The sequence below is a fragment of the Hypomesus transpacificus genome, chromosome 22, assembly GCF_021917145.1.
Source record: "Hypomesus transpacificus isolate Combined female chromosome 22, fHypTra1, whole genome shotgun sequence".
NCBI lineage: Eukaryota > Metazoa > Chordata > Actinopteri > Osmeriformes > Osmeridae > Hypomesus > Hypomesus transpacificus.
Window position 1 is genome coordinate 12,330,746 of NC_061081.1, and position 23,374 is coordinate 12,354,119.

Here is a 23,374-nt window from a genome sequence, read left to right on the forward strand (position 1 = left end):
TGATTGGCTCCTCACATCAAAACAGATTACGCAAAACCCGGAAAAGGGAGTTGTGTCGTTATTTCGTCAGCTGCGAAGCTAAATCTGTCCTGCACTGTTTAGAACTAAGGAATAACTATTGAACAACATTTAATGGAACTAATTCTGGAATAATTGAAGGAGTTATTGCAAAAAAATGAAGAAATTTGGCTGTATACTTTTACAGCTTCTCTTTGTGGCTCACGTCAAGTGTTGGAATGAAGGTTTGTCTTCCGCATTTGTTGTTGGCTATAAGACTTCTCTATGCTTTACTATACGTATTAGCCAGTGCGTGTTATGCACATATATATGTATGTTTCTCACCAGGGAGTGTGTTGCTTCGAGACGTGCAAGCTCTGACCCTATACAAGGGCAGATACACGTCAGCCCGGCGGTCCAGTCCCGTACCCCAACTTCAGTGCATTGGGGGTTCCGCCGGATGTACCGCGTTCGTCCCGGAGGTGGTCCAGTGTCAAAACAGAGGATGGGATGGAGTGGACGTTCAGGTTAATCAAAATACCAACAACCAACATTTAGAGAAATTTATAGTGATTCATACAGCTTACGGTATTACCTAACGTAGCCTACATTATATGGGCGATGATATTACGTACATACAGCTGGATGTTTTGAGGTGTCAAGTGTCTAGATGTCTTGATTCTACTCAGTATACTGATGAACGCTGTTACATAAGGATGATGAGCCCAATGTTCCCTTGACCACAAGTGTCCCATGTAACCGGCTCAATTTGGTCACGTTTCAGTGGGAGTGTAAAACCGATATGGACAATGCCTACCGCTTTGGGAAGGTGGAGGTGAGCTGTGAGGGCTTCAGTCAACCTGACGACCCCTACATCCTGAGGGGCTCCTGTGGTCTGGAGTACACCCTGGAGCTCACAGGGGAGGGCAGGTCAGTCTGACGCGTGGGTGTGTGTGTGTGTGTGTGTGTGTGCCGTGGAGGGTGTGGGGTACTGTATTGTATTGACTGAGCGGGGTGGTCAGTGGGTGCGGATGGGGGGCTGTATGTGTTCAGCACATTACAGTACGAGCAGCAGATAGGAGTTACTGTAGGGCCCCACCAGCTGATCTGTGAGTGTTACGATGCTGTTTGGTCTAGGAGGAAGCACGGGGCTTCCCCCGGAGGCTCCAGGGGCTTTGGTGACTATGCCTCCTCCTTCTTCAACGGCTTCTCCTCCAATCACCACGGCAACAGTCAGCAGCAGCAGAAGAGTGCGTCGCCGCTAGGGGAGGAGTCAGGCAGCATCTTTGGGGTGGTGGTGTTGTTGCTACTGGCGTTCGGAGTCTACAAGCTATTCCTGAGCGGGAGCACCAACACGCATGCCCCGGACCAGCAGGGTTACCATGGAGATGGAACACAGCCCCCTCCACCAGGTTTCAGACCAGACTACACAGGTAGATACACACACACACACACAGGTTAACTCACACACACAGGTTAATTACACACACACACAGGTTAATTACACACACACACAGGTTAACTCACACACACAGGTTAATTACACACACACACAGGTTAACTTACACACACAGGTTAACTCACACACACATAGGTTAGCTCTCACACACACACACACACACACACACACACACACACACAGGTTATCTCACAGACACACACACACACACACACAGGTTAATTACACACACACACACACAGGTTAACTTACACACACAGGTTAACTCACACACACACACAGGTTAACTCTCACACACACACACTCACACACAGGTTATCTCACAGACACACACCTCACACACACAGACAGTGATTAGGTATATGACCTCACCCCTCGTTCTCTTCCTAGGCTCCTCCTCCGGCTGCCCAGGCTCAGGTTACCCTGGTTACAATGGAGGCAACCCAGGTTACGGTTTCCGCAGCGACTACAATGGACAACAGTATGCAAGGGGCCGAGCTGGAACAGGAACAGGAAGTGGGTTCTGGACAGGCATGGGGGCTGGAGGACTGCTTGGGTACATGTTTGGTAACCAGAGGTGAGTATTGCTTTATCAAGAATTAGATGTCTAATGATTTATTTAGAGTTTGATCTGTATGTTAATGGATGTCTGTGTGTTCCCAGGCGCCAGTCCAACAGTTATTTCAACACCAGTTACAGTGCACCCAGATCCCCACCCTCCCCAAATCCCACTGCCAGTACTGGAACACGCACCGCCTCAGGTACACACACATCTTTCTCTGAGCCGAAACAAGTGCACATCACTCACAACCACCGAAACACACTGTCTGGTGTCTCCTTATACATACTTCCTATTTCCTGTTTCAGGTTTCGGAGGAACAAAGAGGAGATAGATTATGAAGATGTCGTATCTATGACAACTGTTCCTTAAGTGGCCGTCTCTCAGAACATGGGACAGAGGAAGGGGTCTAGTCAGGACCAAAAAAGGCGAACAGCTGATTTTCATTGGTTAATTACTGCTGGGGTCAAAATAAATAAACACTGTCCTGAATAATAATAATTATATAATATATAACTATTATACAATTGTAATGATGAAAGTGAAAAACTATAACTATTCTTTTCAAGCAGTTAAATGTCTTATATGAAAGAGGTTTTGTTAGGATTCCTATGTCCAAAGTGAGAGTTCTAACATGTTAGATATAAAAGATTCAACTTGTTCACTATGACTCCCTACCTTAGCCCAGGATCAGATCAGCTTGTTTGGTTTAAGTTTCCCACTGATCATACTTACTAAATGCTTGCTGTGAAGTGACACAAGTCTGTTTACCCTGTCTTATCTGTTAAATGAAGCAGGATGTTTTTTTGCTTTTTATTGTGCTTATTTTCCTAACCACATATTGAGCATGTTATGTTGCAGGAAACAGCATAGGTGGTGTTAAGTGGTAGGAAGGGTTTTTATATCAAGTGTGTGGGTGATTATTAAAAGTAAAAGTGATGCTTTTTTGGGGGGTACTTTATTTGGAAAACACTTTTTAAATAGATATAAAAATACACCATTAAAAAATATCATTACAAAATACAGTTAAAAAAAAAAAAAAACTTTCCATGAGATATTTGCAATATGAATACATCTACCACAAAGTCTACTACCACAGGGGTTACTGTAGAACAGTCTACGACGACAGGGGTTACTGGAGAGCAGTCTACTAACACAGGGATTACTGGAGAGCAGTCTACTAACAGAGGGATTACTGGAGAGCAGTCTACTAACACAGGGATTACTGTAGAGCAGTGATTCTCAAAGTGGGGTCCGCAAACCATAGCCAGGGGGTCCGCAAAATAATTTGCCATAAAAAACATTGTACAATTGTGCTGTATAATATATCATTATCTACAGATGGGGACCATTTGCACACAAAAAAACAAGCATATTGTATCCATTTAGGAGCACAAAGGGTAAGCTGAATGGGTGTTAAGGGGGTGATGCTTATTTAAACTTTATTTGGAAAACATATTGTATATATATAAAATAAATACACCAATAAAAAATATATAATTACCAAATAGTTATTTTTATCAAAACCAACCTTCCCTGAGATATTTGCAATATGAATTCATCTACCCCAAAGTCTTCTACCACAGGGGTACTGTAGAAAACCAAGGTGATAACACTTCTACCCAATTGTTGTAGAAGACGAAAGCGAAAGAAGGAGAAAAAACTCAAAAGAAAGGGAGAAGCATCCTCAGTTTCCCCGGCCTCTTTACAGAACCTCTACTTCTCATTGGCCCGGTGCTGTGTCCTTCATCCCAACATCATTTGCATAGCATATGGGATTCTGGCTACCCTGCCCGGTTTCCACAGTGCCCCTCCCGTCCCTCTCCACCAATAGGATGTGTTGGGAGGCGGACCGCTCCCTCCACTTGAGGACAGCGACTGCGACCAGGGCTCCACACAGCGCCCCCACGAGGAGACAGATCAGATACACACCTACGGGTGCCTGGCTGTGTAGACCCTCACTGCGGCCTTCCACACTGATCAGGATCAGCTTGTAGGAGGCAGTGGGGCAGGCGGACGAGCCCAGGGACGTGGCACCGCGGGCTGGGCAGTGGCAGGAGTAGCTCCCCTGGCTGGAGGGAGAGGCCACGACCTCTAGGTGGGAGGAGGGAAGGAGGCGGGTGTGACGGGCTGGGGGGTGGGACCAGGTGCAGGGGGGAGAAGGGGATAGGCTGAGGCTGGTGCACGGGAGGAGGAGCCTAACCCCTTGCCTCACATGTAGCTCCTGAACCTCACAGGCAGCATCTGGTGGAGGCAGTAGGACAAGGTACATGTGAGGAGGGGAGTGCAGGCACATGGAGGTGAGAGAGACTGTGTTTTAAGAAAGCGTGTGACTGTGTCGTGTGTATCAGAGTTGATGGTGGCGGAACTCACCCTCTCCTCTCCCACACACATTCAGAGGGCTCCCAGTAGCCTCTGGAAAACTGACGGGCAGATGGGAGAGAGAGAAAGATGATGAAAGATGAAGAAAACTAAATTAGTAGTGCAAAAGAAAGGAGTCAAAATGGCAGAGGAAGATGAATAGAGGAAACACAAACTCTGTTGCAGACACACATGACACGCACAGTAAGATGCATACACACAAGACACACACAGCCACATGCAAACACACGCACACATGACACACACATAGATGAGGTCTGACCCTGGTGGTTGTGTGATGCAGACTCTGGTGGTGGAGTTCCAGCCACAGTCCAGGCCCCTGGCCGCGGCACACACCTCACAGCTGGAGAAGCTTCTGCAGCCGTCCACCTGCACCGCCCTCAGAGAGGAGGCACTGCCCACCAGCACACCACCCTGGAACACCACACACAGGGTGAGGGACAGGGGGAGAGAGGGAGGCAGCGGTGGATGTGCGTGACCTACCTGGTGCACAAGGATGTTGTTGACAGGCTCTACTGAGGTTGTGACAGGGATCTCCTGTAGCAGAGTGGCAGTACCACCAACTACAGACACACTGTGGAGCTCTCCTTGGTCTGACACACACAGTGAAATGATTCACATGTTCCTAACTCTACACACACACTACATGACATTCCAAACAATATCTCTAAAAGCTTTCCAGAGATTCGGCGGCCCACCTGTGCCCAGGTACAGGATAGCAGCCTGGGTGCTGGTCACATTGCAAACAGCCAGTCTGGTGTATGTGACCCCCCTCCTGACCAGCAGGGGCACTGCCTCCACGGGCCGGGTCAGCTGGGGGTGCTCCTTGGCGAAGGTTAGAACCTGGTCTGGCATCTGAAGGGAGGTGTTGTACTGTGACCTCAAATCACTGCCTATACACTGTGGAGGGGACGTAGAGAGGAGACCGAGAGGTAAGGAGAGACGACACCTGGATTTTGGTTGTTTGTACATTGTCTTGTGGGGGTGGGGGCTTGCTGTGTTCACGCGAGTGTTTACCAGTCCTGGACGGGGGGAGGGGATAGCTGTAGGAGTTGCTGTGTTCCCGGAGGTCTTCATGTCCTTAAACGGGCTGTTCGCCATCACCTCGTCAACCACTGCCACACTGAACACGCACACTGCAGACACAAGCTCACTTCCCCTACACACACACACACAAAGTTATAAGTTTCCCATTTTACAGCACTGCTCCTACTGGATCACAATTCTCTCCACCTTCCATCCCTCCTCACCACTGGGAAGTGAAGAGGCCGTAGAAGTGTGTGCTGGTGGGGTCTCCCGCCTGGTGCTCCAGGGGCTGCAGGTGTATGAGGACGTCATAGCGTCTCCCCCCCGGCCCCTTCTCCTTACAAACCAGCCCCGTCTTCAGGAAGGTCGTCCAGCGGCCCTGCAGGGTCTTATAGCCCCCCAGATCATGCTGCGAGACAGGGAAGGAGAGAGATGAGACAGGAGGGACTGAGAGAAACAGGGAGATGCAGACAGAAAACAGAGCAAACAGGTTAGCAGGCAGAGAAGGAGGGAGGCAGAGAAGGAGGGAGGGAGGGGGGAGAGAGAGAGAGAGAGAGAGAGAGAGAGAGAGAGAGAGAGAGAGAGAGAGAGAGAGAGAGAGAGAGAGAGAGAAATGAGAGACTGAGCATTTGCAGGACAGAGAGAGGAGTAGTAACCTTGCAGACTGAGCATGTGCAGGACAGAGAGAGGAGTAGTAACCTTGCAGACTGAGCATGTGCAGGACAGAGAGAGGAGTAGTAACCTTGCAGACTGAGCATGTGCAGGACAGAGAGAGGAGTAGTAACCTTGCAGACTGAGCATGTGCAGGACAGAGAGAGGAGTAGTAACCTTGCAGACTGAGCATGTGCAAGACAGAGAGAGGAGTAGTAACCTTGCAGACTCGTGCAACCCTGGCCACCCTGACGGGGGAGTAGAGGTCGAACTCTCTGGCATTCTCCATCAGGAACCAATAAATGTAGTCTCTCTGTTTTGGCTCCGCCCCCAGCACAGCAGAACTCACAAACTCTGGGTCTGGACAGAATCAATAAATCAACCAACTAATCATTACATACAATGGAACCCACAAATAGGAGAAACAATGGACTTTATTTTATAGATTTCTATTTGATTTAATCATTGGTAAAAATGTATTGACAGTTGTCATACCAGTTAACCAGGTGGACTGGATGCGCAACTGCTTCTTCTCTGGTCCTGTAACCCTGGCAACATCAAACTCTGTTCCCCGGAAGTTAGTGGAGGAGGCCGAGTACAGGATACCATCTACAGAGAGAGCAACTGTGTCTGAGTGATGCGTGTCACATATAGACATATATACACACACTCAAATGAGAGGTGTCTCACTACTAATACTACTGATTGGTCAGCACGGGTAAATACGATCTTTTCGTACAAAGTGAAGTTGGTCAATGCCACAAATTTGCTTCAATTTCTTACCTGCTTTCACAGCAGTGTGAGGTTTTCCTGGCTCGTAGGGACAAATCCCTTTTTTCCCCTCTTTCTCCACGTCTCCTCCTTCCCCCTTCCTCAGTGTGGAGTCCACTATAAAAGCACATTGTGGGTTGTAGGCGTACGAGCCGCAGACGTAGATGCTGCCGTCCCCCAGTGACTCCAGCAGGCAAATGTAGTTATGACACTCATCCTGCACAGCCAAACATTTGAGGCAACATTTAGCAAGTACTAAATTTATATGCACAAATTGCACATCTCTCTCTCTCTCTCTCTCTCACACACATTTTCTTTGATAGTTCTGCAGAGTTTGAGGTACATTCAGTATGACTCAGTAACAGTTGGGGCAAGGTGAGAGACCCCGGATGTGTGTGTCAGTCAGAATACAGGAAAAGCCACAGGAAGTTGGCAGTTTTAAGCTAGATCTGAGTGGGTGATGAGATCAAACAACGTTACACAGTCACCTTCCGTCCACACACACACAAGGAAGTGATGCCGTTGACAAATGAACACATTTACAGTAGCGCTAGCATGTACCACTAGCCACTGACACGTACCACTCGCTCCACTGACACGTACCACTCGCTCCACTGGCACGTACCACTAGCTACAGCACAGTACAGTTTCGGTTCTAACTGCCACTCCAAATATGTGTGCTTTGTGTCGACGCTGTGCTCACCTCTGATTTCCCTTTATTCATGCAGTCCTGCTTGTCCTTATCTGACACCTTCCATTCAATCTGGAAGAACATGAGCACATACTGACCACAGCTGGATCACACACACACACACACACAGGACCATGGACAGACTGTCTCAGCACACATACAAATAATCACCACGCAGACACACACAAAAAGAGAAGCTGCACACAAGCTTACGCTTTGCAGCATCATTGTTGCACTCTCTCACTTACACCCACACCCACACCCACACCCACACCCACACCCCGGATGTCTCACCACAGGCCCTTTATGAGTGAGGTTAGACGGGTCTAGAACCAGGATGGAGTCTCTGGCCCCCAGGTAGAGGCTGTTAGAGGGGGGGTGCAGAAGGAGCACGCTGGCGTTGGACACCCCGATCACCTCTGGAAAGGGACATCAATGGATGTGTTCCATCAATCAATGACTTTAATCAATGACTTTGAAGTACTTCAAGTTTGTCTGGCTTCACATTAGACACTCTTAGGACTGGTTTGTTCTACCATCGCACTGTCTTCACAAAAAAGGTCACCAATGTTTGGAGTTAGGCTGGATTAACAAAACGCAGACATTCCATCCAAGACCACAGTAATAAAAGTGAAACCGTAGTCACCTGTTTTAAAGGTTGACCTAGTCCTCATTGAATTGTTTAACGAATATAACGATTACAGCTGCTGTGCAGTCGCCAAGAAAGTTGATTGTTGTTTAGAAACTAGGCCTACTAGTAGCTAAATAATTATTTTAACCTTTGGGTTTGAGAAGAAAACATTTATAGTACTACTAGTAGTCAATGAATAGCTAGCTAGCTACACTACTGTGCAGTGCCTGAACCACACACAAAAAGAACACATAAGATATTGAGAACTGGTTTTGGGAGCACTTACCTCCAGACGGAGACTCTGACAGGCAAATAACTGCAGATGACATACAAATTATGACCGAAATATAAATGAAACGGTGCATGTTGATAATTAGTAAATTAGATCGTCGGTTGATCACTGGAAGAAGTGCGCGTGTCAGGTGCGCGACGTGAGTTAAGTGATGTGCCAGTGGAACTCACAACTTATTAGTTCGGAAAACTGCAGAAACCAAGTTCAGCTAATTATCCATGTTGAATTGATCAATATTTAATATTCAAATCAATCACATCTAATTTGGTTGGTAAAAAACTACAAAAAGGAACGCGTCTGTTTAATGAGCCCACCCCTGGCTGTCACAACATAAACCCAGGAAAGATTTTAGTTTAGTGACGGTTAGGCTGGGCGTGGTTTTCAAGAAAGCAGTTTTCGGGTCGGATTCTTCTGACTTGATTCAAATCCTCAAAAACAATCTCAAGGTGTAGGTGACAAGCCCTCCAGAACTGAATAAAAAACGGTTTATTGCCACAGTTTATTGAGGGTGACAGTGTATCACACAAGCACAAATCAAAAACATCATACCCTGAAATTGTTTCCAAATTCCAGCCCATATGCCAAGATAAGCATTAGTTTTTTCCTTATCTTTTGAGGCAGGTTGGTTAAAAACATGAAGAATCTCATATGATGTAGTAAACAGGTTGTATAATCTGAGATTGCTCCTTAAACTCCAGAAACCAGCAATGGGAACATCGTCATTTGGATTAGGGTGAGTTTGGTAGCTGAGGTTAATACTGACAACAATAAAAAGCTAACGAGTACAAATATTTAAAAAAACATAATATAAAGCAAAATACACGTACAATACAAATGTGTATCGACCAATATATAAAATAGCCAAGCATGATGACATTATTAGTTTTAGATGATCCCCAGGTTTTCATAGATTACCTCAGGGGATTGATCCCCTGATTTGGAAGGGGTGTTCGTTTTAACTTTGCAGATGTGGGCGTAGAGGTGGGCATAGGGGTCGACCTTTGGCTCCTCCTGAGGGTGCAGAGAGCTTAGGGCGGAATTCAAATGTTCCCCTATAGAAGCCTCGGTGTAGACTGGTGCCTCTTTGCCCTGGTCCTTTTCCAGTGCCTGGTTCTGGTGGGGATCCTGGTTAGTGTGGACCAGACCAATTCTGTGGTACACCTCATCATAAACCGGTTCAGACTGGTCTCTGGGCTGGGAAGAGGAGAAGGGGATTGGGGAGGCAGAAGGGGGAGCTGGGGCAGCCATTTTAGGAGGTGTCAGGGGGATGTAGTTAACAGGGTCCACATACACAGGCTCTGTTGGGTTGCCACAGGGACTCACCGAAGGGGAGGGGTGTGAAAGTGCGAGTGGGAGGGGCATGTGGGAGTTGGGGGCGGGGCCTTTAGATTTGATACAGTCAGCTGGTTGGGCATAGACACACTCATCGGAGCCATTAAATTCAGCCGGTTGAGGGTTAACGTTCTTTACTAAGTTAATCACATCCGCGGGTTCAGAGTACACACACTCCTCGAAGCCAACAGAAGCTGAGGACACCGATTTGTTGTGCCCCTCTAAAATGATGGCACTGACAGGAAGTTCGGGCAGAGGTGAGCAAGGCCGCCTGGAGCCAATCGTGTCGCTGGGCAGGAGTGCATCTGAGACAACAGCAGCTGTCTTCTGCTCGCTTATAGCGTTTTCAATCATAGAAAATATCTGATCACCCTGCCGAGTGTCGAAGGTAAACGTGCCGGGCCCCGAGTCACAACGCCGACCTGCCTCGATAGAGAACGTCAGCTGGAACGGGAGAACGTCAGTTAGAACAGGAAAACATCCTCTACAACAGAAGAACAGGAGAACTTCCTTTGAGGCAGAAGAAGAGTAACCCAAGGAGAAAATCAGCTAGAACAGTAAAACAGGTTCAACAAACAGTCCCACCAATTACCTTGTCTCTTCCATAACGTCTCAGCAGCCGATAGGGCCAGGTCTGCAGGCAGTTTCTGGTCTCCGCATCCTTGAGGACAAGCTCATCTCCTGCCACATGCAGCCAGTAAGCCCCCTGGAGGCCACACCGCGTAGCTGCATCTGTCTGCTGCACACTCACCCAGAACTCACTCACTGTGAAAAGGGAGGATGAGGGAGGAAGGGGGGGGGGGAAGAGGGATGGAGGGTGAGAAGAAAGAGAGATAACTATATAGTATGAATGTAACTCACTAATGCATACTACTCCAGTAACACTAATAAAGAGGAATAAGTGAGGGTGGGTTTCTACACACTTTCCTCCGTGGACACATAGATGAGGTTTTCCTCCATTCGGAGCTGCTGAGCTAACGACCCTGGTCCTCCTTTCTGATGGGTGGAGAGACAAAGAGAAAAAGGGAGAGAGAGGGGGAAGAGACATGGGGTGATCGGTTTAGAAGGTGAGGAGTTGCATAAACAATTCATTCAGCTCCTGGCAACTGAATGTGACATCATTACAGGCATCACCATGCAGAGCCAATGATCCTGTTTGTTTACCTGGAAGGCGATTTCGCACACTTTCTCCACCCAGTCCACACACTCTTCCTTTTCCGCCGCCATCACCAGCCTTCTCTCATCCGTCTCCACGCAGAAGGCCGCCATGTTGTCCCCAGGGCAGGCCTCGGCGTGGGGAGGCAGACGGAGCACACTCACACACTCTGCCAGGCGGATCACCTTCTTCTCCTGGTGCCTCCGGACCCCCACAGCCCCACCTGGACCAAAGCCAGCACTGCGCTCACTCAGACCCAAATCCTGCAGCTCAAGTCTGGCAACACCGCTGCCGCTGGAGGGGTAGAGGGACAGCCATAGTTTCTTCCACTTCTACAGGAGATAAGAGATAACAGAGGAAGGGGGAGGGGAATATTTGGCAAAAAGTGAGAATGAAGGTATGTAAACACTCATTCTCTTACTAGTGATCCCTTGATCCCTGTAGGCTTGTTGCGACATTAGGCCTATTGCGACATCCCAGCGGACACGCAAAAGTAAACATTTAACATTCAAACAACTCTTCCTCATAGCCTAGAAATCTACAGTTAAGGCCTAACATAGGTGTGTGCGCGTGTCTGTGTGTGTGTGCTCAAAACCTGCCCTCGCTGTTCTCTGTGTCCCGCGGTAGTTCGAGAAGCAGGAATGTGCTGTGATAAAACACGGCTCTGTCTGAACACGCGCAATGTTTCCTGAAAACTGTGGCACCACCATCAACACATAACACCTCAAACCTTCTATGAAGTGTTTCTGTGTCTCAAAGTAAAAAATCAATCTTTTATATGATACTTTCATCAACTAGTTACAAATATATGATCATCTAGAAGATTAAAGGTGGTTGTCCCTGTAAAAATATGTATCTCGTAAAAATAAAAAAAAATGCAGATTACGCAGTAGCTGAAAAGTTGGCCATTGAATAGTGAAACCACCAGGCCAATAGTACTTTTATAGATTGATGAGAATCTAGTGAATACGTTTGTCTGTCCTCACCTTGCCTTGCTTCTGGTGCTGAAGGTAGATCTGGCCTGCTTTCACATGGGTATCCATAGTCCCAGACAAGATGACACTGACCCCAGTAGTTTGGACCCTGGACTTAGTTACCCTAGTATTCCTTGAGCTAATGATCTGTTTCTTTAGGCTCCTTGAGCTATTGATCTGTTTCTTTAGGCTCCTTGAGCTATTGATCTGTTTCTTTGGGCTTCTACAATCCCGATTATCCGTCCATGACAAGAGGAGTGGCTTTCGACGTGTCACCAGTGAGTAACGTGAAATAGGACCGCGCGGAGGCGGCCTCACCTGCCTCACACACCCTCGTGATGTCATTGCAGTTATTTGTATCTAAAGATAAATTAACACCCGATCATATAATGACAGTAATTTTTTTAAAACGGGAATTATGCTTTAGTAGATTTTATTAGGCATCATAAAAACTGTTACATAATGAGGAATAGAATGATGTGACATTTACTGGGGTCAATGTTCTTGTCAAATGCCATGCCGTCATAGCTACAATACCGTTAGTGAAATCGTTAACATTCTTTTAGTTCATTGTTGCGCAATTGTTCCAGCGTTCCTAATAACACAACCGCTTCTTTCTCCTAAGACATTTACCGACACTTTCTTTGTTTTGACTCCGAGTTGTTCTAAACTTATGGTCAATTTACAAGGAACAAGAGCAACTGAATGAACTCTCCAAGGCAGAACCAGGTGGGGTACAAATTATCAAAAGCTATTGATAACACGTGACCTAAAATCACGATTAATTCACTCACCTCTTCTCTTCTTGCCCTCTGGGACCTGTCTACCCACTCCACCTTCAGGCCCTGGGGTCCCAGGCCAGGGGGGCTAAGCTGAGTATCTACCCTCCAGAAGGACGGCCTCTCGGCCTGTTCAGACTGCAGCCTGGACCCTCCTTTACCACTCACCAGAAGGTACGCAAACATTCCCTCAAAACAAGTCTCTGTCAGCTACCCTGTCAACTACATCGCTCTTTCACCATGTTGTGTGTGTGTGTGTCAGATGGCAGACATGTGGACTCAGTACAACAGACAGAGATTCCAGAGCCAAGGAAATAGACCACGGAACCCCCAGGTGATTTTCCGACTCGTCACTATGTTGTTGCTCGTGTCAAGTCTTACATACCTGTCAGACTCAAAACCTCTAACCCTATACTCCCTTCCTCCATTTTCTCTTTCTTTCTTTCATGTCTCCTTCACTTTCCAGAAGGGAAGAACCATAATGTCCACCATGCTGGAGAGTGTGAGAGAGAGGGGGACAAAAACCCACATGGAGACACAAGCACCCCCTCCAGTGAGGGGCCAACAGACCCATGGCCCACCCCAGCATCCAACTTCTGAGCCTGGGGAAGGGAGAACCGCTGTAAACCCCTCTGGACACAAGCAGGTGTCTCTGTGTGTATCTCGGGGGTTCAACCAGGGTCAGGGACCTGCTCACCTTGGGCAGCCCAAGAAGGAAGCCTGGAGCCAGGCTACAGTGGACCCAGGGCTGGGGGATCCTGCCTGGACCAAAGAGGGACTAGAGGGGTCTGCTACGCACCTGCCTCACATAGGCAGTGGAGAGGGTGAGAGAGTATGCAGCTGAGATTATATACGATTTCATAGAAACAATATCATAGGGATACAGGATGGCCAAGCCCAGTTTATACACTGAAACCATCCATCAGCTCTGTTTCTGATGTTTTGAGATCTCATACTTTCTTTAAGGATATGTGCGATTGTGTGTGTTCTCCCAGAGAGCAAGGCAGAGCCCACTTTTCTGCAGGACGAGGGTTTGAGGCTGGAACTATTTCGGCAGAAAATAACACTCTCCACCCGCCACGAGTGCCAGATCAACAAACGTCTCGCCAACCGGTCGCACCTTATGCACCTGGGTATGTCCACCACTAGGGGGAGAAAGAGTCATCCACACTGTGATAGATACATGACTACTGCCTACTAAAGTAAACACCACTGGCAGGTGCAGTAGTGAAGCTAGTAAACACACTGGCATCAGAAACAGTGAATGAGACTGAACAGGGTGTGTTTCTGCGTGTGTGTTGGAAGGAATGCCTTTTGATGGTGTGACAACCTACCGCCAGAGCTACATCCCTGTGGAGTGCCCACCGAAACACAGTGGGGCCAGATGTATTTCTCCCCAGGCTACAGTAAACTGGTACAGAACACACACACAAACACACACACACATCTTAAAGGCCCTCTTAATTGCTACACACAACACATACACCTTAACCGTAAACACACTCACTCATACTACCCCATTTACACACACACACATCCGAGCTGTCACACACATGCAGTCTCTCCACCCCCTTCCCTCACTCATACATCCATCCATCCACCTCCTTTATCCATCCATCTAGGCATCAGTGGGGTTCAGAGTACTCGGACCGGTACCAGGGCCCCGGGCGCTACCTGCCCAGCCAGAGAAAGCCCCCAAGTGGGCTAAAGGCCCACCCTGCCTCCCCGGACCCCTCTGGGACCCAAGCCCTCTTCAACACAGAGAAAATATGCAGACACCTCAGCTCAGAGTACCAGAGGCAATACAACTACAGGGTGAGAGTAGCAGGCTTTTATGGCGTCTGGGTCTTTTTTTCCTTAGTCTGGATCCTGTATGAGCATCTCAACAAGTCAAATTTAGTTTGTAGAGCTCTTTTTTTACAATGACAGTACCAAATTAAATGAGTGCAGTATACAAATCTTTTAGAGCCAGTGGCTTACATTACTCCGTTAGTGTAGTGAGACTACAGGTGAAACCTCCATTGGAATCTTTTAGTTGGTAGTCTGTAAACAGCAGGGTAGCAGTACTAATCTACACATCTAGTCTGAGACAGCTAGTTATTAAATGACACAACTTTAGACGACAAACAGGTTGAAAGAAACACCACACTTTATGATCCTCACTTTGCCCTCCTTTCTTGCCTCTCCTGTGACCCAGGAGGAGTCAGGCCCGTCCCGACCCAAGACAAGCCCGGTCTACAGCCAGCACCACAGGGTCTGAGCGTGATTTGGTTCCTCAAACCATCCTCCCAACATTCACACCCCTCTAACACAGCTAGTTCTATTTTAATACACATACACGACAGTACCACATATCTCAATGAGGTTGGGTTTCAAAGCTTACACATTTTGGAAATAAAATCAATTGCATACGTCAACCTTCTATATTTACAAAATGTTTGAGAGCAGGGGGGGGGGTCAACCCCCTTTTAGTGCATCCACATACAGCCCAAATTGTGGGCCAGACCAGTAAAACCAAACCTATAAATAACACACCCATATGGAGGAATTTCTTTGTTGAGTGGGTGGAACTGCAATATTCCTTCACAAGCACATAACATCCTGTCAATGTAGTATCCAGGGACCTGTAACATGAAAGTATATTAAACAACATTTCCATTAAGAAACAAGTATTTTGTACACAAAGCACACAAGATCAAAAGATTCATAACCAGTAGGATATCTTGGCTTCTACTTTACGGAAAGCAGAATTAAAGCAACATCAAATTAAGTTTAATAAAAAACAAGACATGTAAAATTATAATGTTAACATGTAATAACTGAGGAAGCCAAACTAGTGAGTGACCAATAAGGTACCAGATCTTTATTTCATCATCATCATCTTCATTCTCTTTTTTTGACGTCATTTTGATAATGCATGTTGCACACTTTGACAGGATTTCAACGCAGGTTTTTAAAAAACAAAAACGAAGAAACAACAGAATTGTTTAGACGGAAATCCCTCACAGGTTCCAAGCTGCCTGCCGTAACTTCTGCCGATAGATGCCAGGGTCCTTCCGCCAGTCATCAGGCCTCGACCCCGCGCACACTCCCAGAGCCAAACAAATACTTTCTCTATCACACACCTGACACTCCCCGCCATAAAACCAGCCTCGCAGAGGAAAAAAACTAACAAAAAAACCCGGCAAAACCAAAAAACGAGAGGAAGAGGAAACGGCAAAACACTGATCAGGGTCGAAATCTCTATCCACAATCAAATACCATCACCATGGAGACGCACACTGCATGGTGTCCCCCCTCAATCAAGGAGGAAAAATAATCAAACACTGAACTTCAGCTCTCTTCTAAACCACCCTAAATGTCTGCTGCCTGTATCCAATAGGAACACTTTACACTGAATGATTCCCTGTATCCCCTCCCCACCCCTCCAACCCCCTGCTCCCACACTTCCCTGCCCAGTTCTCCACAAGGGAACAAAACGGAAATAAAAAGCTTATTGAAGAGTATACACCCACCCCACCCCGCCCCGCCCCTACCCCAACCACCGCCCCTCCCCCCAGCCCCTCCCCATCTACCCCACCCAGCCTCAAAGCAGGCAGGTGTAGGGGCAGCTGCTGGGGGCCAGCAGCCACACAGTCTTTAGGAAGGCGCCCCCTTGTGGCGGGACCCTAGTATTTCATCCCGGGAACAAACTCCTTTGCTTCTGGGTTCAAGTTGCTCTTGCGCTGTCGGGAAAACAAAGAGGGAAGAGGAGGATGTAAGATATCCAATTTGTATGTATATGTTTGTTAGTGAACCATGTGTCACTAACCAATAGACCAACATATAATATAGAAACATGGAATACTCATATCAAAAAGGATGATTGGTGCTCTAATTCTACTATATTGAGAAAGAGAAAACTACACCTTAACACTTCTTTAGACAGCAGTGACCACAACTGGGGGTGGGGGCAAAGGGAAAACTCACCACTACATCTGCCGGGTTGCTGTCGGCGACCGATAGACCGTTGAGCTGGTGCTGGATCTGCGCGACCCCGGGGTTGAGGTCACGTGACGGGATGAACCAATCCTGGTCCTCCTCCTCCAGCATCTCCTGGAAACAACGATCAAGAAACTCCTGCTCCAGAAGTTCCTCTTCCACCTTGGAGGGACGCCCACGCAGACACACACACACAGGCAGGCATTACTTCCGAGTTCATTGCAGTGCGAAATAACTAGTCAAACCCGCCTTAGTCCATTTTCTTCTCAAAACAACCTGTCATCTTCCCAACTAAACCCACCTGTCTGTTGTACTCCTCCTCGTTTTCCATCCACATGTACTCAGCGAAGGGGTTAGCGTCCCCCTCCTTCAGGCCATTGGCCACCCCTTCCTCCTTGCCCCCAGGCCCCCCACTGCTGCCCCCGGGCGTCTTTGCCACCTCTGGACTGGTCATCTCCGCTGGCTCTGTAAGGGATGGGGACAGACACACACACACAGTCAGAATGTCAGACCAACGCACTCATGTGAGAGTGTAATATCAATTGTATAACACAAGTACAGATAATGGTTGGCAGTTAATAGCTATATTCTGCTAATGTACTGTCTGGCATCAAGAGCAAAGTCAAGGAAATAGCACGTGCATGCACTTTTACCCAGGTGCAGCAAACAGGAAAAAAAAGTGCTGGCTGGATATTCTAATTAGCTGTAAATTCATACAAATGGCGAATTTATAGTCAAACCTAGGAATCATTAACACAAATCCCATCTTCAGGCTAGGTACTAGTTATCGGACTGTTTTGTTAGTACTAGCGTTGAGTGATTATTATGATGAAACAAACACATTGCTAAGTAGATTGCTTACTAACGCGAGGCCTACTTGCGTGGAATGTTACAGACTGCAGCCAAGGAAAGCAGCATGGTAGCAGCCGTTGTCAGTGGCTAGCAGCTAACGGTTAGCTAACTTATGCGGATTAACAAACTATTGCATAATACAATACAAATAGCTACACACGTTTTCATACTTGGCATCGAAGTTGGCGATGGAAGTTATTTGTTGTACAATTTTAAGACTGTAGCTTGCTAACACAAACAGGCTATAGATCGTCACAAACTAATATGTGGCACATACCAAAAAGCTAGAGCTACCATTAACACAGCTACTAGCTAATTTGCTAGTCGACACGCTAGTGCAGTGGGGTTTTCAGCGGGGTCAAATTAAACGCCAAGCTAACTACTGTAGTTTGTGCTCTCACACATCAAATAGTCACTACCATTTATTTCCAGAATATACTGTAGACTAAACCTCAACTACGAACAGATACTATCAAGCGTGCAAGTTGGCTTATGCTAGCTACCGTAGCTCTATATCAATCTTAATGCTGAACGGACCCGTGCCGTACAAATCAACTAGCAGTGATTATGTAATTTTACAATTTCTGATAAAACTAGATTAGCTCACTTGTAGCTAACTGATTACTAAGGAATATTCATTAGAGATATCTACACAGGTAATGAGCAGATAATTGATCACCTTATTCCTAGACCGTTTCGACAAGCTAGCTTAGTGCTAGTAGCTAGCTAACATCATATGAGTGGAGGAGTTGCGCAGCTTGCTAACGTTAGCTAGCTTCTTTTATCCACACTACAGATCAGAATAGAGATGCAAGTAGGCAGACGCTTAAGCAAAGATATTGAAACGCACCTGGCATGGTTGAAATTACGTTTTATCAGCAATTGATAGCTTTATCTCCAGTGCTTGGCGTAGAAATCGTCGACTTTCAACTAATTTACTGTCAAGCTCTTGTTGCTCTTGCTACACATTACATCAAGACGTGGACTTCCGTTACGTCATATGTACCCTTATCCCGCAAGCCACAAGTGATCTTGAATTAACAGATACAGTAATATAATTCGTAAACTTTAATTAATTAATTAATTTGTATGCATAAGACGACTTTTTACCTTAAACATCCATAGTTTTGCATCCATGTGAACAGTAAATGAGTGTGTGCTATAGTATAGAAATAGTTTTGCACTGGATTTTGTATCTGCCCGAAAATAATTTGAGTTGAGAACTATTGACAAACATTGTTTATTCATTTTGTTTACAACATTATGTATTCAATTACAGACTTCACATTTCTGGAGTAGCAGGATGCAAGAGGTGATAGAATAAAACCCCAGTATTTCTGAATCATGTTTCAAGGCACCTCAGTGTTGAGTCAGCCTTCAGGAGCTCTAGTTATGAAAGAGGGTCGTTTTTTAGCTCTATGAAGGTAGAGGAGGGGGTGCATTGACCCAGAGCATATAGAGATTGCATTGACAAAGGGGTATGCTTGACAAAACAAAATCACACCGACATAGTTGATTAGAAAACCCATAACAGTAACAGGTACATAGCTGACCGCCATGGTGGCTTGGATGATCATGACCGTCCGGAAAGCTCTCATCTTTATCTGGTTGGACACCCCCCCCCCCCCTGCCTCCCTCCCCTGGACCTGGACGCTTCAGAACCATGAGGACTGACAGACAGCAGAAGGAATTAAAGAGGAACAATATGCACATTAAGGCAACATTGAGAGATATGAAGACAGGGATCTTCAGGCCACACACAAACAAAGTTCCGATGGAGACCTGCAAGATCACCAGCCAGACCACAACACTGCAGCCAAGCTTATACCTCAGGGCTCTGTCCCTGGGGAGAAGAGGACAGACAGTCATAATGGTGCATTAGAGCACATGGGAGCAGCATTTATCATTCATTTAAGCTTTCTTATATTTAGTCATTTAGCAGACGCTCTTATCCAGAGCGACTTACATTAAGTACAGGGACACTCCCCCCGAGGCAAGTAGGGTGAAGTGCCTTGCCCAAGGACACAACCTTCCGGCAACCTTCTGATTACTAGCCCGACTCCCTCACCGCTCAGCCATCTGACTCCCTTTCTTCAGTCTAACCATCAACTTCTATTGTTAGATCTTGTAGTGGTGGAACTAGGACGTTCTAGATATACAGCTACACCTCACCAGACTCTGTACCTGAGGAAGACCACAGGGTGGACCACTGCCACGTAGCCCTCCAGGCAGATGCAGGTCTGGAACACGGGTCTGACCACAAAGATTGGGATTGTAAAAGACAACATGTATTTATCCATGACATGTTTGAAGAGATAGATACTGATGGAGATTTCGGGTGTGATCAGACAGAATAGCAGTTCATTCAGAGCCATGTTAAACTCAAACACCTCCATCTTGTCTGTCAGGAAGCCAGCTGATGTAATTATCAGCCACAGGACCCAGCTATTGGCTGGCACAGCCAACAGGAAATTGATCATGAAACCAGGAGCACTGAGGGTAGAATCACTGCAGGGAAAACCTGTTTCTGATAAGGTTGCGTTCTCCATCATTGGGACTTTTTGGGAACGATGCAAGTAAGGGACCTATGTGGGACAAACAGAGCAAGACATGTTGGAACTGATATGGAAAGTGTTGAAGATTTTTATATGAAGTAAGAAAAACACAAGATACACTGAATATCATTGTTCACTTATAAGTCAAAGACATATTGCGTTATAATTCAATTCAAGCAAATTCCATGTTTCTACCTTTGACTCAGTGTTGATGGGGGAAGCTGTCAGCCACTACCAAGAGAAATGCTCCATCCTAATCCAAGAAATCTGCCACAAAAAAAGGCTTGATAGCCCAAATTCACAATTTCCCTTTTTCTAATGTGAAATTAGTGGACATTTTAAGACTTTTGATGTAACAATGTACAAATGAAAGACCCAAATACAGATAATGTCAGACCTGCGGCATCCGTCAATCTTTTTCTCTTTCCCTCCATGGATTAATCTCTCTCTCAACCTCTCTGTGTGTTTCTCTCTGTCAACCCTTCTCTTTATATATTTCACTCCTCCATACATAACGATGGCCAGGTTAGTCATGCAATTGGAAGACGGAATGTCAAGGATTCACCATGGCCGTACCCCTCCAATTACATACAGGTACGGCCGCTGTTGTAGTTCGTGTTGGGTTAGCCTTTCATCCAATCATCTTTAGGCTGATCGGGTATGATCATGTCAGATTGCACTAACAGTCAACAATCAACAACACCAACAACGTATCACTATGAAAAAGCACACAGCAGAAGCACAGAATGAACAGCGTACTCCATTGCAGACTATGCATCTTTATTAAATCACATTATTTGTGCAAACTCTGAATAATCACATTGATTTGACGAAATTTCAAAACGAAATTACATGTCCAGATGCTAAACAATGCAATTGTTTTATTTGCAATATTTGTAAATCCTTTATGTTTAAAATATTGCAAATACGGCACAGAGTAAGACTATCATATTTGTTTACATTTACATTTATTCATTTATTTATTTATTCATTCGTTTAAAGCTTGTATCAGAACAACTCAGTGTCGAGTCAACCTTAAGGAGCTGAAAGAGGGTAGCTTTCCAGCTCTGTGAAGGTAAAGGAGGGTTTGGACAGACCCAGAGCACATAGAGATCCCTGAGGCAATGGGGTGTAATGCACAAAGTACAGTGTCAGCAATACGGTTGAATAGAGAATTCAGAACAATAACAGGCACATAGCTGACCACCATGGTGGCTTGGATGATCATGACCGTCCGGAAAGCTCTCATCTTTATCTGATTGGACACCCCCCCCTCCCTGCCTCCCTCCCCTGGCCCGGGACGCTTCAGAGCCCTGAGGACTGAGAGACAGAAGAAGGAATTGAGGAGGAACATGGTGCATAATAATGTAGTGTACAAAGTAATGAAGACATTGTTCTTCAGGGTACACACAAACAGAGTGCCAATGGATATCTGCATGGTCGCCAGCCAGACCACAACACAGCAGCCCAGCCTGTACCTCAGGGCTCTGTCCCTGGGGAGGAGAGGACAGATGTCATCGGCATCAGCATTTGTCATGAATTCAGGCTCTCACTAGTATAACCACCAACTTATATTGTCGACCTTTGCAGCGATGGCACTGAGAAGTTCTAGACATGCAGCTTCACCTCACCAGACTTTGTACCTGAGGAAGACCACAGGGTGGATCACTGCCATGTAGCGGTCCAGGCAGATGCAGCACTGGAAAAGGGGTCTGGTTATGATGATCGGGAAACTTAAGAATAGAATGGATTTACTTAAAACATCTCTGAAGAGGTAGGGGCCGATGAAGAAGACTGGTGTGATCAGACAGAACAACAGTTCATTGAGAGCTATTTTGAACTCAAACACCTCCATCTTGTCTGTCAGGAAGCCAGCTGATGTCATCATGAGCCTCAGAACCCAGCTATTGGCTGGCACAGCCAACAGGAAATTGAAGATCAAACCAGTAACAGAGGCAATGGAATCCACGCAGGGAAAGCAAATATCTGAAAGAGTGGTGTTCTCCATCATTAAGTCCTGAACCTGTGGGGGCCAAACAGAGCAAGGCATGTTGGAACCCATTTGGAAAGTGTAAAGTATGATCATTAAATAGACTGTCCAAAATAACGCTGACATCCAGGAACACACAAACAAGACTCATGATCAATCCTTGTAGAAGGGAAGGCTTACATTAAACATAAAACATGTAATAAAGTTTACACAAATGTATTTTTTTAAGTAAAAAAACATAGTTAACTGTATATTCTTGTGTGCTGTCAAGTGAAATAACTTTTGCTTAATGATTCCATTTCAGCAAATTCCAATGTTTATAACTTTAACTCAGGGTTGAAAGGGGAAGCTGTCAATCATAGCCAAGAGACATGCTCCCTCCAAATGAAAAAAATCTGCCACTACTAGTTTTGTTCCAATGCCAACATTTGCTATTTCCCTTTCTTCTCTTGAACTAAGCAGACTTTACAAGGCTTTAAACATAACAAAATACACAAGAAACATTCAAATACACATCCAAATCATTACAGACCTGAGGCTTCTGGTCAATCATCAATTCTCTCTGTGTGGCAATCTTTTACCCTCCCCCCCCCCTCTCTCTCTCTCTCTCTCTCTCTCTCTCTCTCTCTCTCTCTCTCTCTCTCTCTCTCTCTCTCTCTCTCTCTCTCTCTCTCTCTCTCTCTCTCTCTCTCTCTCTCTCTCTCTCTCTCTCTCTCTGTTTCTATTTTTCTCTCTGTCAACCCTTTGCTTTATATCTTTCCCTCCTCCTTACAGGAAGGAGGGTGAGGTTAGTCATGCAATTGGTGGACAGGATGTCAAGGATTCATCATGGCCATTGCAGTCCAATCACACAGCTATATGTACAGTAGTTGCTAGGTTTCATCCAAGCATCAGTGGGGTGATCTGGTAACAAGTAAATCTAGGCAAATTGATCATATTCTCTCACACCTGGTCTTAGACTCCATTGTTGTCCACGGTATATGAAACATAAACTTGTTAATCTGCACAGTAAGAATAAAAGCTTGAGAACAAACGAATGACAAAAAAAGTTTTATTCATTTTGTTTACAACATTGTGCAACATTTAAATTACTGCCTTTACATCTCTCTAGTCGCAGGTGATAGTAGTATGAAAGAGGTGATACTATAAGTGTTGGATTTATTTATTTCAGGGCATGTCAGTGTTGAGTCAGCCTTTGGAGCTTATAAGTCTGAAGGAGGGTAGTTTCCCAGCTCTGTGAAGGTAGAGGAGAGGCTGGACTGACCCAGAGTATATAGAGATCAGAATGGTAAGAGG

The 23,374-nt window shown here is 46.0% G+C and overlaps 6 protein-coding genes across 8 annotated transcripts; 2 read left to right on the forward strand and 4 right to left on the reverse strand.

Moving 5' to 3' along the window:
* The first annotated feature begins 29 nt into the window (after positions 1-29).
* saraf (store-operated calcium entry-associated regulatory factor) lies at positions 30-2,960 on the forward strand. Its single transcript, XM_047044606.1, has 7 exons — positions 30-242; positions 346-524; positions 782-927; positions 1,135-1,430; positions 1,847-2,033; positions 2,120-2,217; positions 2,324-2,960. The coding sequence occupies exons 1-7, from the start codon at positions 176-178 to the stop codon at positions 2,347-2,349; spliced, it is 999 nt and encodes a 332-aa protein (XP_046900562.1). The 5' UTR covers positions 30-175; the 3' UTR covers positions 2,350-2,960.
* Positions 2,961-3,709: 749 nt separating this feature from the next.
* On the reverse strand, positions 3,710-8,825 carry sema4f (sema domain, immunoglobulin domain (Ig), transmembrane domain (TM) and short cytoplasmic domain, (semaphorin) 4F). 2 transcript variants are annotated; one of them, XM_047044602.1, is made up of 13 exons: positions 8,454-8,825; positions 7,831-7,955; positions 7,549-7,608; positions 6,858-7,062; positions 6,570-6,683; positions 6,295-6,434; positions 5,648-5,832; positions 5,415-5,556; positions 5,096-5,297; positions 4,881-4,990; positions 4,660-4,811; positions 4,389-4,438; positions 3,710-4,259 (listed from the first exon to the last, which is right to left on the reverse strand). In XM_047044602.1, the coding sequence occupies exons 1-13, from the start codon at positions 8,530-8,532 to the stop codon at positions 3,739-3,741; spliced, it is 2,085 nt and encodes a 694-aa protein (XP_046900558.1). In that variant the 5' UTR covers positions 8,533-8,825; the 3' UTR covers positions 3,710-3,738. The 2 variants fall into 2 exon arrangements, with proteins under 2 accessions (XP_046900558.1, XP_046900557.1); XM_047044601.1 differs by having other exon boundaries at positions 4,660-4,990.
* A 105-nt stretch (positions 8,826-8,930) lies between these two features.
* dok1a (docking protein 1a) lies at positions 8,931-12,155 on the reverse strand. Its single transcript, XM_047044603.1, has 5 exons — positions 11,934-12,155; positions 10,956-11,279; positions 10,715-10,787; positions 10,384-10,556; positions 8,931-10,235 (listed from the first exon to the last, which is right to left on the reverse strand). The coding sequence occupies exons 1-5, from the start codon at positions 11,988-11,990 to the stop codon at positions 9,345-9,347; spliced, it is 1,518 nt and encodes a 505-aa protein (XP_046900559.1). The 5' UTR covers positions 11,991-12,155; the 3' UTR covers positions 8,931-9,344.
* Positions 11,257-15,966, forward strand: LOC124483978. Of its 2 annotated transcripts, XM_047044604.1 has the most exons (9): positions 11,263-11,344; positions 12,611-12,650; positions 12,764-12,874; positions 12,963-13,034; positions 13,167-13,524; positions 13,696-13,833; positions 14,006-14,114; positions 14,323-14,515; positions 14,898-15,966. In XM_047044604.1, the coding sequence occupies exons 2-9, from the start codon at positions 12,627-12,629 to the stop codon at positions 14,958-14,960; spliced, it is 1,068 nt and encodes a 355-aa protein (XP_046900560.1). In that variant the 5' UTR covers positions 11,263-11,344; positions 12,611-12,626; the 3' UTR covers positions 14,961-15,966. The 2 variants fall into 2 exon arrangements, with proteins under 2 accessions (XP_046900561.1, XP_046900560.1); XM_047044605.1 differs by lacking the exon at positions 12,611-12,650 and having other exon boundaries at positions 11,257-11,344.
* Positions 15,535-18,533, reverse strand: paip2b (poly(A) binding protein interacting protein 2B). The gene is made up of 4 exons (XM_047044607.1): positions 18,384-18,533; positions 16,983-17,146; positions 16,670-16,843; positions 15,535-16,425 (listed from the first exon to the last, which is right to left on the reverse strand). The coding sequence occupies exons 1-4, from the start codon at positions 18,388-18,390 to the stop codon at positions 16,369-16,371; spliced, it is 402 nt and encodes a 133-aa protein (XP_046900563.1). The 5' UTR covers positions 18,391-18,533; the 3' UTR covers positions 15,535-16,368.
* Positions 18,534-19,701: 1,168 nt separating this feature from the next.
* LOC124484435 (P2Y purinoceptor 8-like) lies at positions 19,702-22,639 on the reverse strand. Its single transcript, XM_047045343.1, has 4 exons — positions 22,611-22,639; positions 21,732-22,111; positions 21,293-21,581; positions 19,702-19,773 (listed from the first exon to the last, which is right to left on the reverse strand). Exons 1-4 carry the CDS (start codon positions 22,629-22,631, stop codon positions 19,702-19,704), a joined length of 762 nt encoding a protein of 253 aa, XP_046901299.1. The 5' UTR covers positions 22,632-22,639.
* Between the last annotated feature and the right edge of the window lie 735 nt (positions 22,640-23,374).

Coding starts and splice junctions, on each gene's coding strand:
- paip2b (XM_047044607.1), bottom strand. Junction 16,844..16,982: donor AGGAGGAGTACAACAGACAG/GTGGGTTTAGTT, acceptor CGTCCCTCCAAG/GTGGAAGAGGAACTTCTGGA. Junction 16,426..16,669: donor GCAACCCGGCAGATGTAGTG/GTGAGTTTTCCC, acceptor TTTTCCCGACAG/CGCAAGAGCAACTTGAACCC.
- LOC124484435 (XM_047045343.1), bottom strand. CDS start 22,631: ATGATTGACCAGAAGCCTCAG. Junction 22,112..22,610: donor TGATTGACCAGAAGCCTCAG/GTCTGTAATGAT, acceptor TGGCCCCCACAG/GTTCAGGACTTAATGATGGA. Junction 19,774..21,292: donor TCATCCAAGCCACCATGGTG/GTCAGCTATGTG, acceptor CCCGTGTTCCAG/ACCTGCATCTGCCTGGAGGG.
- LOC124483978 (XM_047044604.1), top strand. CDS start 12,627: ATGAACTCTCCAAGGCAGAACCAG. Junction 13,525..13,695: donor TCACATAGGCAGTGGAGAGG/GTGAGAGAGTAT, acceptor GTGTTCTCCCAG/AGAGCAAGGCAGAGCCCACT. Junction 14,115..14,322: donor CCCCAGGCTACAGTAAACTG/GTACAGAACACA, acceptor CCATCCATCTAG/GCATCAGTGGGGTTCAGAGT.
- saraf (XM_047044606.1), top strand. CDS start 176: ATGAAGAAATTTGGCTGTATACTTTTACAGCTTCTCTTTGTGGCTCAC. Junction 525..781: donor GGGATGGAGTGGACGTTCAG/GTTAATCAAAAT, acceptor GTCACGTTTCAG/TGGGAGTGTAAAACCGATAT. Junction 2,034..2,119: donor TACATGTTTGGTAACCAGAG/GTGAGTATTGCT, acceptor GTGTGTTCCCAG/GCGCCAGTCCAACAGTTATT.
- sema4f (XM_047044601.1), bottom strand. CDS start 8,532: ATGCACCGTTTCATTTATATTTCGGTCATAATTTGTATGTCATCTGCA. Junction 5,833..6,294: donor GGGTTGCACGAGTCTGCAAG/GTTACTACTCCT, acceptor CCTGTCTCGCAG/CATGATCTGGGGGGCTATAA. Junction 4,260..4,388: donor TGTGTGTGGGAGAGGAGAGG/GTGAGTTCCGCC, acceptor TGCCTCCACCAG/ATGCTGCCTGTGAGGTTCAG.
- dok1a (XM_047044603.1), bottom strand. CDS start 11,990: ATGGATACCCATGTGAAAGCAGGCCAGATCTACCTTCAGCACCAGAAG. Junction 11,280..11,933: donor AGCACCAGAAGCAAGGCAAG/GTGAGGACAGAC, acceptor TATCTCCTGTAG/AAGTGGAAGAAACTATGGCT. Junction 10,788..10,955: donor TGTGCGAAATCGCCTTCCAG/GTAAACAAACAG, acceptor TCCACCCATCAG/AAAGGAGGACCAGGGTCGTT.